General features: G+C 38.7%; 1 protein-coding gene across 5 annotated transcripts in view; it reads left to right on the plus strand.

The window, feature by feature from the left end:
- The window catches only part of MYO6 (myosin VI), a 394,715-nt gene that overhangs the window by 295,637 nt on the left and 78,998 nt on the right, over positions 1-20,080 (plus strand). For all 5 annotated transcript variants that reach the window (XM_082249660.1, XM_082249662.1, XM_082249661.1 and 2 more), the window contains exons 21-24: positions 9,876-10,006; positions 10,175-10,252; positions 12,391-12,520; positions 19,732-19,822. In XM_082249660.1, the coding sequence (XP_082105786.1) occupies positions 9,876-10,006; positions 10,175-10,252; positions 12,391-12,520; positions 19,732-19,822 (430 nt within the window). The remainder of the gene's footprint in view (positions 1-9,875; positions 10,007-10,174; positions 10,253-12,390; positions 12,521-19,731; positions 19,823-20,080) is intronic.

Consider the following 20,080-nt stretch of genomic DNA (forward strand, 5'->3'; position numbering starts at 1 on the left):
TATTTATTACCTTCAGTTTTATTAAAAAATGCAAATTACAATATATTTCTGCTTTCATCTAATGCCCAGCTGGGCCCTAAGAAAGAAAAGGCAAATTTTCAGGTTGGGTTAGATGAGCTCAAAAAGTTTTTTACTTGTGTGTTTGCACAATACCAATACTTCCCTAAAGTCGAAGAGAAGCACAAATGTTGGTGAGACTTTTACAGTAGATAATCTCTCAAAGAGATGTCATTATACACACATCTGCTAAAATTCAATTCTTTATTTACACTTAGCCATTAAGCAAACAATGGCTATTGCTAAAATATCAATGTTAGCCTCATCATCAATAAAACTAGGGCCGAAATAACTAATCGATTATGAAAATAGTTGTCAACTATTTTCATAATCGATTAGTTGGTCAACCGATTAGTTGGCCTGCATACAGAATGCATTATTTGTTTACATATTGGGAGATACAGTAAAGCACGCATACAGCTCAGTACACCGTCCATAAATGTCAGTAAGTGCCTTAGAACTTGTGAATGTGAATGTGTGAGGAGCAATGCCTCATGGGACATGTAGTCCTGGGCAGGAAGTGGTTCTTAAGGCAGAAGATTTTTTTACCTTGCTGTAAGGGCACCCTATACTATACTTTGCACTCTGAAGGCAGGAGGAGCCAGAAATGTCAGGGTATGTATAACATGTTTGTTGGGTTTTTTAATCTGCCCAACAACAAATGGGCCAAAAAAAGCATAAAAATGCAAAACGCAAAAAAGCAGCAAAATCACGTTCGCATAAAATCTCACAGCAAAAAGCAGGAAAATCACTGCATAGGTGTGAACCGAGCCTTATGCTTTTTGTACGAGACTATTCATTATGGAAAATCTTTGTGAATGTCGTTTGAAAATGAATATAATTTCTGAACGAAAACCACATACACTGCCTGAAAATTCCTTTGACCAAGAAGTTTATTATTCTTCTCTTTCGAATATTCTCATCACTGTGGTCAAAAACGACCGTCAATTTGACTCCACTAATGATTTCAAAATTGAACAAATGTTCTTAAAATTAAATTAGTTTTGAAGGAAGACATTGTTTTTGTATGGCCAGCTTAAGTGACAAGCAGGCGCAGGGAGCTTTTATCAAGCCAACTGGCTATGACAAGGAAGTCGTACATAATATATTACAGTTCTGTCTGAAAATCGGCAAAAAACAAATTTGATCTCTGAGTCTGATGATATTTACCAGATTCAACCTCTATTAGTATATACAGTCTATCTCTTCTATCTGTTATTCTCAGAGTAGATTAGAGATTTTGCTCCCTAACCCTATAGTTGGTTATTTATATTTACCACTTTATATATATATATATATATATATTTAAGAATACATTGCCTTTTTTTTTTTACTTTACATATTAACTAAATTATACACCACACTTTTTTTTCAAGGTTATTATCCGATTAGTCGATTAATCAAAATAATAATCGGCCAACTAATCGATTATGAAAATTCCGTTAGATGCAGCCCTAAAAAAACGATAACAAAAAGATATTCATGACATACAAAACATATAATTCCACTGAATATATTTCTTAAAACCCCATCCAAAGCATGATAATATAACAAAATCCACCCTAAGGGTCAACATTGTTTCTGGTGCTCTCCAAGATTATGACTGTAGCTATGATTTGATGATCATCTAAACACATTGTGGTCAAGTTCTTTATCTCTAGCGGGTTCCACTTTATTCTTCAGGAGAGGGGTATTCTAAAACAAAATGTAAGAAGACAAATTAAAACATCTCATAAAGCCAACTAGGTCATTATTGGGCAACAAGCAAGTTATGTGCCAGCCATACTTATTTACTTATGTGTTGTCTGTTGATATGATTGTACAGGTTGTCTGTGTAGCTCTACGATTACACAGGGCCATGCATTAAAGTGTTACTAAACCCACAACAGTAAAATCAGTCTGTATATGTAGTAAAGCATGCTTTTTATACTTACTGTGGAACCTAATGGGTTAATCTTCTGCATTGTATAAAAAGACTGTTTAAATCCTGTCTTGTCCGATCCTCCCCTTCATCCATAGTCCTCAGTCCATCTCCTGAGTCACTATGCACATGCTCAGTTTGGTGTGAATTGCTAGAGAGTTTTTTCTTTGGAGGGTACATGTGACACAGGGCCAATCAGCACTGTCCAGACAGAGGGTCAGGGGTGCTGCAGCCTCATAGGACAGTCAGAGTAGAATGAAAACTTCTCCTGCAAGCTTTTACCAGACACTGATAGAAGGCACAAGACTGCTATATACTGCTGATGAGAAAAGGTATTTATCTATTTAGAATCACTAAAATAATTGCATTTCCATGTTCTGTGTACTGCAGGAGACCAGATATAGTGAATGCGGGCTCCTGGGTTTAGTAACACTTTAAAAAGTAAAAGGATAAGTAACTTGAATCTAAGAATCCAGCAGGGTATCCCACTTTGGTTGGCAGGGAGGTTCAGCAGGCTTGAGATGTAAGGACTTGGCATGTAACCACTTTGAAAATATGGTATAGTTAACAATAATATCCGCGCTATGGAGAAATAATCTATTTCTAGATGTAAAATTTCTTTAGAAATGGCTGCTGCCTACCTCTAAAATATAGACCAACGTTCAATATTGAATTGGTGTGGGGATGATGAGGTAATTGGCGCTGCCTAAAATTGATTGTAATTACGGGTAAATCAATATCTCATATGTATAGGCTCAGTTCATATATATATATATATATATATATATATATATATATATATATATATATATATATATACATAAAGTGCAGTATATAAAACAGTATAAAATATCCAAATTATCAATTAATTCAGTGAACGAAAAAATAATAATAAAGTGACTTAGTGCAATAAATCTGTGCGCATAACTTCCAACTGTGTGATTAAATATGCGTGCGCATGTGCAACAGTGGTAGATTGGCCAGATAGTACTGGCTATAGTATCTGGGATTAGCCAAGAAAAATAATTGAAAAATCATAAGCTGCTAATCAAAATCAATTGCTGGTGAAATATATCAGATAATAAAGTGATTGACAAATATAAAAAGACTTTTATAAATAGAAGTGATAAAGTGTTATCCGTGCAAGTGATAGAAGTATAATTCATCAGTGAAAAATAAAATATGTATTTTATATATAGTAAAAATAGATCTCTGGCAATAAAAAGTTCAGTCGCTTGGGTAAGTAAAAAAGCAAGTTCATATGAAGTCCGTATAAAAGTGCATATAAAAGTGGGCTGCTGCGGTATTCGGCTCCGTGGGCGTTTTTCGTGGTGCTCCGGGTATAAAAGTGCCGGGTGTGGAAACAGTGCTCCCTTGGTCCCATCTTTTCCCACACTCACCAGAAATTATCACCCCTACAGGGGTAATCAGCGTGTAAGACCTGAATCCGCTCTCTGGTCCAAGATGGTCCCATAGGCTGATCCCTCTCCTGTGGCCGTGTATACCGTTTGGATTATATGCCCATCGTGCTCCTAAAACATGGATCCACAGATCAAGATGTGTATTATACACGCCAGATAGCCACTGAAAAAGGTGTCCAAGGGGCTTTTTTATGGGCCTGGTTTCAAACCGGTTTATCAAAGAGTATTTTTTGGAAAAACCAAACCCCCATAGGAGTACAGCTGGCTGGGGGAAGAAAAGGAAAATATGGGAGACACCAGGGCCCTTATGCGCCAACATTCACTTCCAGATAATGGCACCCGGATAACGCTCACAAGGAGCACAGCAAACGCAAGAGATCAGTACCCAATAGGCGTATTCGGTTTCTATGGTGACAGCAAGGAAGGGAAAGCCTCTACTTACCACTGAGAGGCTTTCCCCTCCTTGCTGTCACCATACAAACCAAATACGCCTATTAAGTACTGATCTCTTGCGTTTGCTGTGCTCCTTGTGAGCGTTATCCGGGTGCCATTATCTGGAAGTGAATGTTGGCGCATAAGGGCCCTGGTGTCTCCCATATTTTCCTTTTCTTCCCCCAGCCAGCTGTACTCCTATGGGGGTTTGGTTTTTCCAAAAAATACTCTTTGATAAACCAGTTTGAAACCAGGCCCATAAAAAAGCCCCTTGGACGCCTTTTTCAGTGGCTATCTGGCGTGTATAATACACATCTTGATCTGTGGATCCATGTTTTATGAGCACGATGGGCATATAATCCAAACGGTATACATGGAGAGAAATCAGCCTATGGGACCATCTTGGACCGGAGAGCGGATTCAGGTCTTACACGCTGATTACCCCTGTAGGGGTGATAATTTCTGGTGAGTGTGGGAAAAGTTGGGACCAAGGGAGCACTGTTTCCACACCCGGCACTTTTATACCCGGAGCACCACGAAAAACGCCCACGGAGCCGAATACCGCAGCAGCCCACTTTTATATGCACTTTTATACGGACTTCATATGAACTTGCTTTTTTACTTACCCAAGCGACTGAACTTTTTATTGCCAGAGATCTATTTTTACTATATATAAAAAATACATATTTTATTTTTCACTGATGAATTATACTTCTATCACTTGCACGGATAACACTTTATCACTTCTATTTATAAAAGTCTTTTTATATTTGTCAATCACTTTATTATCTGATATATTTCACCAGCAATTGATTTTGATTAGCAGCTTATGATTTTTCAATTATTTTTCTTGGCTAATCCCAGATACTATAGCCAGTACTATCTGGCCAATCTACCACTGTTGCACATGCGCACGCATATTTAATCACACAGTTGGAAGTTATGCGCACAGATTTATTGCACTAAGTCACTTTATTATTATTTTTTCGTTCACTGAATTAATTGATAATTTGGATATTTTATACTGTTTTATATACTGCACTTTATGTATGTGTATATATATATATATATATATATATATATATATATATATGAACTGAGCCTATACATATGAGATATTGATTTACCCGTAATTACAATCAATTTTAGGCAGCGCCAATTACCTCATCATCCCCTCACTTTGAAAATATGGCAATTTTTAGTGCCTGTATCTATGAAATCCAGGTTTGCATTTTTGAGCAGATGCAGCTTGCTTTTAGTTGCGTCCTGCTTCCATTTTGAGATCAGTTTGGGGGTGTTTCAAAAATGATTCAGAATTCATTGTGGGTGCATTTGACCTGCAGTTACCTCCTTCTGACCTGCATTTTTACCACCTTCAAAACTGCATCAGCTTACTTCAAGCTCCTTTTGCATTACTGTTGACTCGTATGAGGAAAACAATTTTTGGGCGTGAACTAATGCCTGTTGATGCAATCGGTGTCTGTCTAAATGAGATTTAAACTAAACTAATCTATGTATTAGATTTTAGTGTATTTTGTGCTTCTTTACAGTATAATATGAAAAATGTAGAGCAAGCATGTAAAATGTGCAACATCAAAATTAGGTTCTTCTTCACATGCAATTATTGCTCAGTTTTTTGACTCCCTAAAAATACACTGTACTTTTCCTTTAAAAAGGCTCAGTAAAGTCAGTATTGACCAGGACTCCGAAGCCTTGTAAGTAATGTGAAGACGCACAGAAATCCAGATTTGTTATTGAATTATTTATGTCTACACTCGCATCACAAGTTCAGCTACTGTAAAAAAAAAAAGTTAACAACTCTAAACTATGGGAGGATAATGTAGAGTGTGTGTGTGTGTGTGTGTATATATATATATATATATATATATATATATATATATATATATATATATATATATACACACAAACACGTTATACCCAGGATCACATTTATAAAAAAAAAAAAAAACCCTAGGTTGTTAAATAGAATAACTATTACTTTGCATGATAAAGTATGAAAGGCAGGTATAGCTAAATGTTATTTAATGAGGCATCCATGTTTAATTTCCAGTTTTTTTTTCTACTTAATGAAATAATACTTTTCCTAAGGAGAGCTTGTTGGCCTTGCATCCCATATATATGGACTGTATGTCATGGCTCCGTGTCATATCCCCTCTATAGGATTTGTTTCAGTTTAGTTAAGCTGTAGATGAGAGGATGACATCAAAAGAAATATTGCTTGAGCCCCAGGCAATTTATTTGCATGCCGTTCACCTGCATTTGAATGAGAGCCTTGTAGAAAAGTAATTTCCGTTGATTTTCACAATTTTAAGCTTACCAGGAGTATTCGTTTAGTGGTCTGAGCATATTTACTCATTAGTCTTTGTGATTCGCTATTATAAAAGTCACATTTTGTGAGATTTAGCTTATGATTTTTCTTACTGCTGTGATCAGAGAGACCCTTTTTAATCTCTGGACATTGCTGGTTCCTTTCAGTATGATCTTTAATCGAATTACAAAGGAAAACAAAACAGTTTTTAGACTTTTTATTAAATTACTTTTTTTTTTTCTAGTAACGTTTTGTATTTTCTGGCATAGGTTTTTTTTTTTTTTTTACTTTTAGGGAATGGTTAAGATGTTATGGAGAAACTCCACTCCCCCCACCCTTTTTCACTGGGTTATTCACAAAAGAAACACACACAATGATGTTCTGTAGGGATCTGATGCTCCACTTCTTTGCACTTGGTCATCTTCTCTGACGTCATTGGGAGCTGGCTGTATTTTGCAGGTTTTTGCAGCCAGCTTCCAGCTGCAAGAATAGGGAAGAGACAGCTGTCATGATTGGCCATGGTGTGTTTTGTTTGCAGCAGAGTATCTGGAGGCTTCTTGAGATACATGATATGGTTATCCCACGTGGCCGTTGGATACTGCTTTCGCCATTCTCACCTAGGTGGTAATCCAGGAATTATGGGGAGGTATAAATAAATGTCAGATTTCTAAGAAAGGAGGGGGTAGGGGAACTGAAAATGAGTGGGGAAGGTGGAGGTCTGATTTATAATTTACCTGTCATAGTGTAAGCACATAACAGGAAAGCAGACACCCTCGGGTACTGAAACATACCTCTGTGCAATGATTTTGACATAATTGGGGCCTAGGACCCTGGTGTTTATTCATATGCAATTTCTGACTTATTCTTTGGAAGTCTGTGCTTGGTCTGGCACTTTCCACAACACTCCATGGGATGTACTGCAGAAGGGCCCCCACAATGTCTTGAAGGGAATTTTAGAAAGGTACAGCCCAGCAATCGACTTCCTAAGAAAAATGAAATATTTTCCTATAAATGCCGTGTAGAGGTGTGAGCAAGCATTGTTGTTTGCTTTTCTTTTTACAGAGCAAATCTTTGTAATAGGTTGTTTTTTTTTTCTTTTTTACATAAAGAGATTAGAATTTCTAAACCTGCAAGAGTGGTGGTTGTTTTCATGATCCTGGCTATACTGTCAGGTATGCCACCTGGAAAACTTGTAGAGGGCAGGATTAAATATATTACCTCAACATCAAGTCTATATACACGATTGAGTAAGTGATTGTGAATATGAAAGTTGAGATTGGGCTCCATTTTCCATGAGATTGGGCAGCCTGTCCATTTTCAACTGATCCCACTTAATCTAACCCGCTTGATGGATGGCAAACATATCCCCATCCGTCTGTTTTCAGCTGGTCTTGTCAGATGGGATGCCAGGCGGGTGTGTCAGTGGACATATGTCCGCTGACATCCGCCTCCCCATAAAGGAGAATGAGTGGCCCAGTCGGATCCGCCTGAAAAACAGACAGTGGACCCGATCAGTCTGATCGTGTGAAAGGGGCCTATTAGGGTAACTATAACTACTACTTCAAAGAAGGCTGCATTTCAAGACTTTGGAATTCCTGCTCTCTATTATATGCAAAGCCAGCTTCAGACATCTTACACTTATAATCTCTGCAGGGGCTGCATCAGAAGAAATATTTTGGGTACAGCTAGCTGGCACTGTTATAGAATATAAAACTTGAAGCGGCAACTTGTTTTGGAACTTTATAAACTACTAATAAAAAAATCTGCACTGTTTAGAGCTCATCATTGTTTCTGTGTGTTGGGTACTCTGGTATTCCTGAAAGTACTAAGTCAAGGTTTGGGGGTGCAGTTCAGAAGTTTTGACCTTGTCTGCATATTTTGACTTGAGATGTAGCTAATCTCTGCAGGGGCTGCGTCAAAAGAAATATTGTTGGTTACAGCTTGGCAGAACTGTTACAGGAACTGGAACTCTAAGGGAACTTTGTTTGGAACTTCATGATCTGCTAATAACAAATTTATGCTATTTAGAGCTCATCATTGTTTCTGCATGTTAGCTTTGCAGTTCAGAAATCTTGACATTTTGAAATGTAGCTACACAATTTACTTTTTGGCTTTTTGCATTTATAATCATTTATTCGTGGTCACTAAAGAAATCCATTAACATTTTTCCTCACATTGGTTCATTCTTATAGTTGCCTAAATGGTTAATATGTTAATATGTACTATGTGTATATGCAAATCGCCAAAATGCACATAAATTGAATTAGTTAAATTTTGTCCAGTCTGCAGACCCAATAACCCAGGGTCATGATGGTCAAGATGGAGCAGCAAGTCAGGACACAAGATTTGACACCTTTCTAGCAAAGTTCACGTCACAGCGTTAGTCATACCAAGTTTGAACTCTAATACTCTATTCTCCAGATAGAATGATATAGTCTGACATGTTTGGAACAGGACGTTCTTAATTATAGTGCTACATTTAAGGACTTCCCAGGTCCATTGTACCTGTATGAATCAAGTGTGTTTGGACCCATTTGAATGTGCTGTTGTAATTGTATGTCTTTATTTTGGGGTGCTGTTTTTTGCATTGTCTTGTGAGTAGGTGACTAAGATGATGAGTGGAAGGCACATTTTCAATGAAATTCACAAAATGGGTTAAAGGAACCCTGTTGCCTCATAAAAATAAATGTTATGGAAAATGAATCTTCTAATGGTATTTGTTCTTGTGGTATCACTGTTTGAACATTCTTTAGAATCTGCAATCTATGGTTTCTTCCTCCTTCTTCTACGTCACTACAGGACGCAGTAGTGATGAAAGGGTCTACAGAAGGAACCACAAAGTTTAGCAGGGAACCGGGCATCCAAAACACCCTGAAGTGTGCTGTATGCTGAATATTTTTTGGCAGTGGTATCTCATGAATACAGGGGAGATAAGTAGCACAAGTCAGTATTGCGGAATTTCAAAAGTGGGTCCTAAAAAGAGACCGTACAGAGCCAGCTCCATTTTTCCGAAAAAATGTACTGTGGTCTAATAGGTGCATTTACAAAGGAGTCATACCGAAATACAGTAACTCATGACAAAGCCAAATGTAGGAACATACTCTTTCCAAAAACCAAGGTCTTTACTGGTTATTTTGCTAAAGCCCCACTTGTAAAAGGATTATATGACATCCTTTTGTCATAGGTTTTCCCAGAGGTGGCAGCAGAATAGAGCAAAGGGCACAGATCTAAATACAGTATTATCATTATCCATCATCATCCACCTAGAATAAAGTTGTCTGATCTGCTTCAAACTTTGTCATGAGGGTTGGCTCACTACTTAGAGTGTGTTTAGATAATAACAAAGCCCTAATTCGACATATTTATCTGAAGTCAGAATCAAAAGCATAGAGCATCATACTCAGGGCACAAGACTAATGTTTCCTAGGATAGAGAAGACTATCACATGGGTTATCAGCAAAGTAGAAAAAAACATGGCACTCCAAACCGGGACTACATTTCTTTAAATACTGCATATTTTTTCTGTACAACGTCTTAGTTTAAACTCGTTTGACTTACAATAGTGCCCTTCAGGATTTAAACATGATAATTAATATTGTAGTTGACAATACAAATGGCAGAATGCAAATTAAATATGAACACATTCTGGAATATTTTAATACTCTAACCTAAATTAATTTTGGGGCTCATTTAGTGAATTTTCTTTCCCCTCCAGGAATGGTATCTGTCCTGGATCTAATGCAGGGAGGCTTCCCATCTCGAGCTTCATTCCATGAACTTTATAACATGTACAAAAAGTATATGCCTGCTAAGCTGTCTCGTCTGGACCCCAGACTTTTCTGCAAGGTATCTCTTCTACTGAACAGTAATTTTAATTGTACCAAAAATCCTTTTCATGCTGTGCAAAATCATCTTGTTAAACTGCTCATGTTTTAATAATTTATTGTGCTCTTTGAAGCCTATTTTAAGGGGGTATAAATTCAAGCCTATTAATGTGTTTCTTTTATGTTACAGGCTCTGTTCAAAGCCTTGGGCTTAAATGAAAATGATTACAAATTTGGGTTAACTAAGGTGTTTTTCAGGCCTGGCAAGGTAAGTGTCTTCTCTTTTTTCAATATTAAATGTGACGAGCCCAGGAATTCTAAATAAAAAGATGATTTATGCAGCTTGTGACTTTAACCTTTTCTTTTATGTGCAAATATTTCTCCTTTTACCCTTGAATTTCAGAATATGCTTGTAAATGAATAGAATTATTAGTTGGTCTGAAGGTGCATTGATATTGTATGCTCTACAGCTGTCATTTTGTATCGTTACATGAAAAATAACTAAGGCTGGCCATACACTATACAATTTTCTTATTCAATTTCCTTTAGATTTACCTGAAACTATGTAGTGCAAGGGCCTGCCTGACTGCATACAAATTGAAAGTGTTTAGGTTTGACCCTATATTACATGGTTTTGGTAAATCTAAAGGAAAGTTGAACAAGAAAATTGTATAGTGTATGGCCAGCCTAACACAGGATTTGGTGATGCATTATGCACAAATTGCTTAACTCGATCCAGAAGGGCTGTGTTAGTTCATAGAAGTGTATAGGCATGAGCTGAACAAAAAAAAAAAACATTTATTAGTCACTCATATTAGAGTGCCGATTAAGACCCTCTTATGACCTAGGAGATCTTGGCAAGCACACCGGTGGTATCCATAGTTTCTCAACACCAGTATGTTAGAGATGTAATGTGCCTACTTTGATTACACCGGTTCCCTCTTTGCCCTGAAATCACATTATTAAACTGTGGAGGAGGTCTTGTTGCCCCCACCCTGAAAAATGTTGAGAACAGTGTGGTCCATTTTGCCAAATACTGTTGATGCAGGTTTTGTGCTTCCTCTTTTTATATTCTTTTATCTTTATTATTATTGTATTTTTTTTTTTAAAACCTATGTATAAACAACATAAGGGCTCTTTAACACGGGCGTTCCGAATGTCAGTATATCACCACATCCGTTTGCGGGTTATATACGGACATAATGCATGTCAATGGGATTGCGGATGTCAGCGGATGACCTTCCGCTGACATCCGATTTGTGTCCTTTCAGTTCTGTTCCGTTTTTTGGAATGGAACAGAACCCTATTTTTCTTCCGTTAAAAAAACGGAACGGATGCAAAATCGGATGTCAGCGGTGTCATCCGCTGATATCTGCAATCCCCATAGACATACATTATGTCCGTATATCATCTGCAAACGGATGGGATGATATGTGGACATACGGAGCGGATGACACAATTGTCATCTGTGTCCGTGAAAAATAAAAAAAAGGGCTGCAGCGGGATAAAAAATAGGAGCGGCCGTGTGAAAGAGCCCTAAGAGGAAAAAAAAAACACAAAAAATTTAATATTTTAGTCTTTAGGGGATCTTGTATGCCTGATTCGCAGAGTAGTCGAAACAGGCACTAGCGCACTTTAGCAGCAGTCCTTTGATGCTTGCATGTACGCTTACTCTTAATGGCAAGTCTGCAGCATTTGTCAGATGAACAGAATCAAGAATGTAATCAGGTATATGATTTTGTCTCAGCTACAAGTCTGGGATCAGTTTATTGAAGCAGTCCACACAACAATGATGAACAGTGACTTGAAGCATTAGAAATGTTACAAATCATCTGCAATCAACACTTCTGAGTGTTAGAATTATCTGCTACATTTGTGCTTTGTTGTTTATAACACATGTGACATTCAGGTGCCAAATAAATTAAAAGTCTTACTATTATTTCATGCCTTCTGCAACTCATGGGTGCTAAAAATACTAGTCTACAAGTCATACCATTTGTTTCTAGTTGGTAAATATACTTAATCATCTTTTGCAAAGTTCATGGCTGGGCTGGAGGCTGCAGAGAGGTCCGCTGCTATTGGTGTAGTGGTCCCACTTGCCTCCCTGCTGAGTCAGAGCTAGAGCGAGGCAATCAGTAAAACTGATGCTCCTGGCTGATTGCTTAGTTGTAGCTTTGACACAATTGAGCAGCACCTCAGATCAATGCTCTTTTCAGCCCAGCCACAGATTTTGCAACAGGTGCTTGAGATTATTTATCATTATTACCCAACTATCATAATGTACTGTATTTCTGGTCCTTTTGAAGTGTTACAGAATATCTTCTTTAATTAGGATTAATCTTTGTCGCTGAATTTTAAAATTGATGTTTTCTTTGCACTGATATTATGCTGCTCTTTATGTTCTAGTTTGCTGAGTTTGATCAGATTATGAAGTCTGATCCAGATCATTTAGCTGAACTGATAAAACGTGTCAATCATTGGCTTATCTGCAGTCGCTGGAAGAAGGTCCAGTGGTGTGCACTTTCAGTCATAAAATGTAAGTTATGGTTTGTTGAAACATAAAATGTCTATGCATAAAATTGTTTTATTAATATTTGGAATCATACAGACTTTTATTAGGATCCTTTAAAAATAATTTTAAATCCTTACCATAGCCGAATTGTAATTTAGGTCCTGAACAGTATGTTTTTTTACATATCATTCTACAATAACTGTGTGTGTGTGTGTACTATAAATTCACACAACACTTTCACTATTGGTAAAGCTTTAAAGCAGGGTGTCCAACCTTTTGGTCTCTCTGGGCCACATTGAGTGTAGAGAAATTTTCTCAGGCCGCATATAAAATATATACTATAGTTAAGGTATATAAGTAAAAAAACGCCACCGAGCCTTTCCCGCGCTGCCGCGCGCCCCCCCCCCCCCCCCCATCACTAATTTAACATAACTAGTGGATGATCCCTTCCAAGGTAGCCTCTGCCTACAGTTAGTTGGAAGCCGCTGTGGCCGTGCGCCCGAGCAGACTTCCTTCCTCCCCAGCAAAAAAGAAAATTGTCAGGGGGCAGTGGGCTGCATTGCCTGCGGTTACGGGCCGTATGCGGCCCCAAGGCCGCAGGTTGGACATGCCTGCTTTAAAGTATGGCAAAGAAAAAAAAATGACAAGGGGCTATATAACTCTCCCTTTATCCAAAATGAAAAACTTTTTGCTTTTAGTTCTACTTTGTTATAGTACATGATTGTCACGTTTGCACATGAAGGTACTGTTAGTTGCATGCGGTGACCTGATCTTGTCATGCGGTGACCTGATCTTGTCATCTGATGAGTCTGATTTTGGGCAGATTGGGTGACAATCCTCATTTTTATTGATGTAGTAGACTTCAAAAGGTGACTAAACTTGATGGATGACTCCGTCAACTGTATTGCATGTCCCAGCTGAAAGCTATTTTCCCATTAAAAATAAGCCAGATCTGGACATATCTGTTTCTCAGTGAAATAAACATGCATGGTTAGGTAATCCAATTGTGCATGTTTATAGAAGCATATGTCAGATTGAATATTCCATGGACCACTTATCCTGCGTAATCAGGCTTCTTATACACATCAGAGACATAATATGAAGTTTTTAAGCACGTTGAAGGATTGTAAGCTTTTGAAAAAAGAGACTTTGTCATAAACAACACACTTGACATTGTCATTGTGCGCTGTCCAAAAAATCTCCTTGACATATAATGCATACCATATTAAAGCTAAGTGCAGAGACTAAACCTCTGCAAAGTTTTCTGCATTCGGAAGATGAACAGCTCGAGGTAAGCAGCTCTTCTGCTGTGGAAAATTAAAGCTCTTGAACACCTTGTTTGTTTATCATAGTACAGGAGGTATTCAAAGAGGGCCACTCATATATATATGTAATTCCCAGTTCTCACCTTGTACTTGTCTGACATTTTAAAATGAAAACATCCTGTGTAGATCATCCTGTTCTCCTCTTTACAGTTATTGGAATGCGGATTCCAAAACAATGAAGTAGAAAAATAATGAACTGTACTTTTATGTGTTCTGTTTTCATTATGCTGGGGACTGGTGAATGTTTAGTATTTGTTGAAATTCATGGTTTTAGGAGGACTGTTTGGTCAGCCCAAACTTTACACTTGTATTTAGAGTGGAACTCCAGCAAGGGCTTTTTTTTCTAGCTTCCTTTTTGGGTGGGAAAGGAATAGAACTTTGTAAATTATGCTGTCTGCTGCCCTGTTGGTGAAGTTTCAGAAATTTCAGCACACTTCCTGTCCCAGAGGCACAACTGGAAATTAGATACAGTGCATCCGAAAAGTATTCACAACCCCTCACTTTTTCCACCTTTTATTATGTTAGTCTTATTCCAAAAATAGAATAAATTCATTTTTTTCATAAAATTCTACAAACAACACCCCAAAATGACAAGGTAAGTACATGTTTGTTTGAAATTTTTGCAAATGTATTAAAAATAAAAAATGAAAAAAGTCTCATGCACATGAGTATTCACAGCCTTTGCCATGACACTTAAAATTGAGTTCAGGTGCATCCTGTTTCCACTGATCATCCTAAAGATGTTTCTACAACTTGATTAGAGTCTACCCATTGTAACTTCAGTTGATTGGACGTGATTTGGAAAGGCACACACCTGTCTATATAATGTCCCACAGTTAACAGTGCATGTTAGAACACAAATCAAGCCATGAAGTCCAAGGAATTGTCTGTAGGCTTCCGAGACAGAATTATATTGAGGCACAGATCTGGGGAAGGGTACAGAAAAATGCCTGCAGCATTGATGGTCCCAATGAGCACAGTGGCCTCCATCATCCATAAATGGAAGATGTTTGGAACCACCAGGACTCTTCCTAGAGCAGGCCGCCTGGCCAAACTGAGCGATCGGGGGAGAAGAGTCTTGGGGAGGTAAACAAGATCCCAATGGTCACTCTGACAGAGCTCCAGCAGTTCTCTGTGGAGAGAGGAGAACCTTCCAGAAGAACAACTATCTCTGCAGCTGTTTACCAATCAGACCTGTATGGTAGAGTGGCCAGGCGGAAGCCACTCCTCAGTAAAAGGCACATGACAGCCGGCCTTGAGTTTGCCAAAAGGCACCTGAAAGTCTCTCATACCATGAGAAACAAAATTCTCTGGTCTGATGAAACAAAGTTTGAACTCTTTGGCCTGAATGGCAAAGCACCACTCATCACCTGGCCAATACTATCCTTACAGTGAAGCATGGTGGTGGCAGCATCATGCTGTGGGGATGTTTTTCAGTGGCAGGAACTGGGAGACTAGTCAGGATGGGGGGAAAGATGAATGCAGCAATGGACATCCTTAATGAAAACCTGCTCCATAGCGCTCTAGATCTCAGACTGTGACGAAGGTTCATCTTCCAACAGGACAACAACCCTAAGCACACAGTCAAGCTAACAAAGGAGAGGTTACGGGACAACCTTGTGAATGTCCTTAAGTGGCCCAGCCAGAGCCCTGACTTGAACCTGATTGAACATCTCTGGAGAGATCTGAAAATGGCTGTGCACCGACGCTCCCCATCCAACCTGATGGCGCTTGAGAGGTCCTCCAAAGAAGCATGGGAGAAACTGCCAAAAAATAGGTGTGCCAAGCTTGTAGCATAATATTCAAAAAGACTTGAGGCTGTAATTGCTGCCAAAGGTGCTTCAACAAAATATTGAGCAAAGGCTGTGAGAACGTTAGTACATGTGATTTTTTTTTTTTTTTTTTACATATTTTATTTTTAGTAAATTTGCAAAGATTTCAAACTTACTTCTTTTACGTTGTCATTATGGGGTATTGTTTGTTGAATTTTGAGGAAAATAATAAATGTAATCCATTTTGGAATAAGACTATAACATAACAAAATGTAGAAAAAGTGAAACGCCATGAATGCTTTCTGGATGCACTGTTTAATTTTCCCAGAATAAACAGAAATCCCACCTAGAGCAAGGATCTCCTACGAAAAGATTTTTCTGCTTCTGTTCCAGGTAAAACTGTAAAATTTGGGTTTTCCCTCTCTTTTTTTATTTTGCAAGGAAACCGAAACAAACATACTGTTACCTTATGAGGAGTTTGTGTAATCTCCATTAGCAATTGTAAATAGATATGTGTGTATATATTTATATATATATATATATATATATATATATATATATATATATATATATATAATTTAGGATATTGTCTTTTGATTTCAACTAACAGTTGATATAAAATTATTGGAAGTTAAGTTGTGTGAAACCAGTCTGCAGGCGTTGGTTATTGATTTAGCAAGTGCAAGCTTGGGCTACCAGGGAGGTGGCTGCTATTTACACGTAAATACCTAAACTGGTATGCGAGATAGTACAACACCATAATTAAGTTCCTTTTCACAGACCTTACGGGACCAAGGTCATAATTGATAATAGGCCGTGTCACTTCCTTCATTATCTCTGCCTCTACTTCAAAGACGCTCTCTTTAGTTAGGCAATATAGCTGGCCATCTGTTGAAGAGTAGACAACTTGCCCAGGATATGACCTTGCATATCTAAAGCCCCAATTCAAGAGGAGGTCAGCCAGCATAATTAAATCCTCCCTCCAACAGAGAGGAGGTGCTGGCAAAGGGCTGGGTTATGCTAAATATAGGGGACGGGTAAGTTGTCCAATCCTGAATGAGATACGCCCAGAGGGAGGAGAGGGGTAAGGCAGCTCCACCAACCAGTATGGCCCTAAGCAAGTCTATGGGAGATAGGTCTATATTAGTTAAGGCAGGAAGGAGAAAGAGTCTCTGAATCAGCAGACTAAAAGGAAGCTCTCGTGAGCATGGTAACTATGGAGTCTACCTCCTGCACTTATATCTAAATGCCTGTCCTATGTGTTGTCTGTCTGGCTGTTTGTATCTTCATGTTTTGAGTATCATACTCTATATTCAGTTAACCTATGATTATTTTTCATTTCGGTTGTACTATAGATAGATTGCTGTGTATTAATTTAGGCCTTCTTGCCATTTACCAATACATTTCTGTTGATGTGTTAAAGCTTTCACTCATGGTCAAAGAACTCTCATTTAACCCAAACCATATCCGAGATACAATAAATCTCAAAATATAGCTTACGGGTAACATAATTGACGACCACGAATCGTTAGACCACACACATATCTATTTACAGTTGCTAATGGAGATTACACATAAACTCCTCATGAGGCAAGAATGTAAATGTATCATAAGTTCCCTCACTTTTTATCATGCTGACAATAGTCACCAAGACAAAAATTGAGAGTAATTCTCCCCTACGAGAAAACAATTCCAAAAACCTGACAGATGTGTTGGCTTTTCCATTCTACCCGAAACAAGTAAAAAACAAGAAAAAAAGTTCTGCTACCACATCCAATACATGTTTTAGGGAATTTATCAGAACTGGAGCAGGCAGAATTTGGAGTAGATGCAGCTGTAGTGCATGGCAACCAATCCGCTTTTATCTTCAGTTGTTCAGTTAAGCTTTGAATATGAAAGATTAAATGTTGCTTGGTTGCACAGCTGCTCCAGGTGCTCCAGTTTTGATCATTCTCTCTGATTGTATTTATTTAAAAATTGGTTTGACTATTCAAAGTATTCATATATTGTATATCTTTTTTTTACAGGATTTTTAATGAGCAGCAATGTCCAAATGTATATTTAGGGATATCTGAGGAGATTGTTGTTTATTAGAAGTATGGAAAAACAGAGTGGCAGCAGAAAAAAGACCAAGTGGTCCATTAATTTTGACACATATATATATATATATATATATATATATATATATATATATATATATATATATATATAAGCTCTCAAAATTTCCACAGTGTGGAGCTGCATCAGGAGAGGGGGGGTCACCGATTCTCCTCCTAGCGATCGGCCAGGAAACTGAGGGGAAGGAAGAGGAGAGAAAGAGGAGAGCCGGGGGGATCATACAGAGCAGGGATCCCCCCTGCTGTGACACAGCTTGGATCTGAAACGCCGGCCGCTGTCAAAGTCCTGTCTCCTGGACTGTACTGCAAAGTGCATGAACATCATGGGAAATAGAGTTCCAAAATATCTGGGGTGCCAAGGTTCGCCATCACTGGCATACAGGTTCTTAGTCAGGTGGTATCCACTTTCAAGACAGTTCTGTTTGCACAGTCCTACATGTAGCTCCTTTAGCAGGTTTGGCTCCACAGGAGGATACCGAAGTTGGTAGCGAAATCACGGGTTCCTCTGGCAAAAGCTGCAGGCGTCCAAGGGCCACGGTAAGGCCAGTATCATCCTCGGCTCAGGCTTCTTCTGCAGTTCCTGCAAGGAATCAAGAACGAGGATCTTCCAATCATCCTTGTGGCCGTAAACGTCCCTTGGAGGCTTCTTCTCAGAGAAGACCAGTTGTTCCAAGGGCTGATCAACCATTCTGCTTTACAGTCGCAGGTTTTAATGGCTTAGCTATAGAAAGCCAGGTACTGAGGGATAGAGGTTTTCTGGATCAGTGATCCCTACTATGGTGAAGGCGAGAAAGTCCTCTCCCAGTAAGAAATACCATCGTAGAAGGAAAGCGTACATTTATTGGTGTGAGTCGATTGGCGCCCATCCTCGATCTTTTTCTGTGGCTCAGATATTAACCTTTCTTTAATAGGGCAATGATCAGAAGTTGGCCTTAAGTACCATCAAGGGCCAGGTGTCTGCCCTGGCAATCTTATTTCAGCTACCCCTAGCCACACACTCTTCAGTTTGTACCTTCATTCAGGGGGCTTGACATGTGGCTCCACCTGTACGGTCTCTTTTGCCGTCATGGGATTTAAATTTAGTGCTTTCAGTTCTCCAGAATCCTCCATTTGAGAATATTCAGGAGATTCCCTTGTCTACGTTATTCCAGAAGGTGATGTTCTTGGTGTCTATTACCTCGTCCCGCAGGGTATCGGAATTGGCGGCAATATCCTGTCGCAGCCCTATGTGGTGGTCCATAGGTATTATGGGATTTTTGTACTTACCGTAAAATCCATTCCTCTGAGTTAATCGACGGACACAGCACCCACCCCTCTATGAAGTTCTAATACTTTTAATACTGCTTGCTACTAAATTGATTACCTAGAGCAGAGAGGGGGGTTATATACCAAGCGGAAGATAGCCCATGGGCGTAGCCAGGTGTTTTTTGTTCTGCCTAGTCCTACTCCTGGAGGAGGCAATTTAACCCAGTAGCTCTGGGGGACTCGACAGGAGGGAGGGGCCAGCGCCAGCAGGGGACCCGCGAAAGAAGGATCAGGGCTGCTCTGTGCAAAACCTCTGCACATAGCAGGTAAGCATGACATGTTTGTTGTGTTTTTTTTTTTTTTTTTTTTTTTAATTTGTGCCTTGAATATCACTTGAAGCTAATTGTATTCACAGCCTCCTCCTTTGACACAAATCACTAAGGGGGTAATTTATTAAAACCACAGAAAAGAAAATGAGAGCTGCAACTGGCCAGGTTTCACCTTTAAGGTTCATGAGCAATTAAAAATAAATAAATAAATATTATATATTTGTGACTGATTGCTATAAGCATAAAATCTTATTTTACTCTTCCGGTTTTTTATGAATCAGTTTAGGTAGATGATTCCTTTGGACCTTGAAATAAAGTACATGCACATAATTTTCCTGCACAAAAGCATGTTTCAGTTGCTCATTTTTTTCCTGGAATTTTGTGGGTATGAAGTCAGTCTTTAATAAGCTCTTATTGAAAATGCTTTTCTTATTTTTCGTTTTAAAGTGAAAAACAAGATTATGTACAGAGCTTCTGCCTGCATTAAAATGCAAAAGACTATTCGGATGTGGCTCTGCAGAAAGAAACACAAACCACGGTAAGAATGGAAGCTGCATTCAAAATGAAGTCCATTTTCTCCTTCTCTGGTCACGTGTGCCTTATTTTCTCACTGAGTGATACAGAGACTTGTACTCGTTCTCTGACAATCACTGATTGATTTTTTTTTTTTTATGGGGGGGGGGTTTGGAGGGCTGTCATCCAGAACAGGTGTTCAATACCTGCATGAAATGAGGCAGCCATCAAAGATTTCTAGATTGAGCAATTCATCCCAATCAGCCGACAAGCTGAATTACTG

This window comes from Pelophylax lessonae, assembly GCF_965119305.1.
Source record: "Pelophylax lessonae genome assembly, chromosome: 3".
Lineage (NCBI taxonomy): Eukaryota > Metazoa > Chordata > Amphibia > Anura > Ranidae > Pelophylax > Pelophylax lessonae.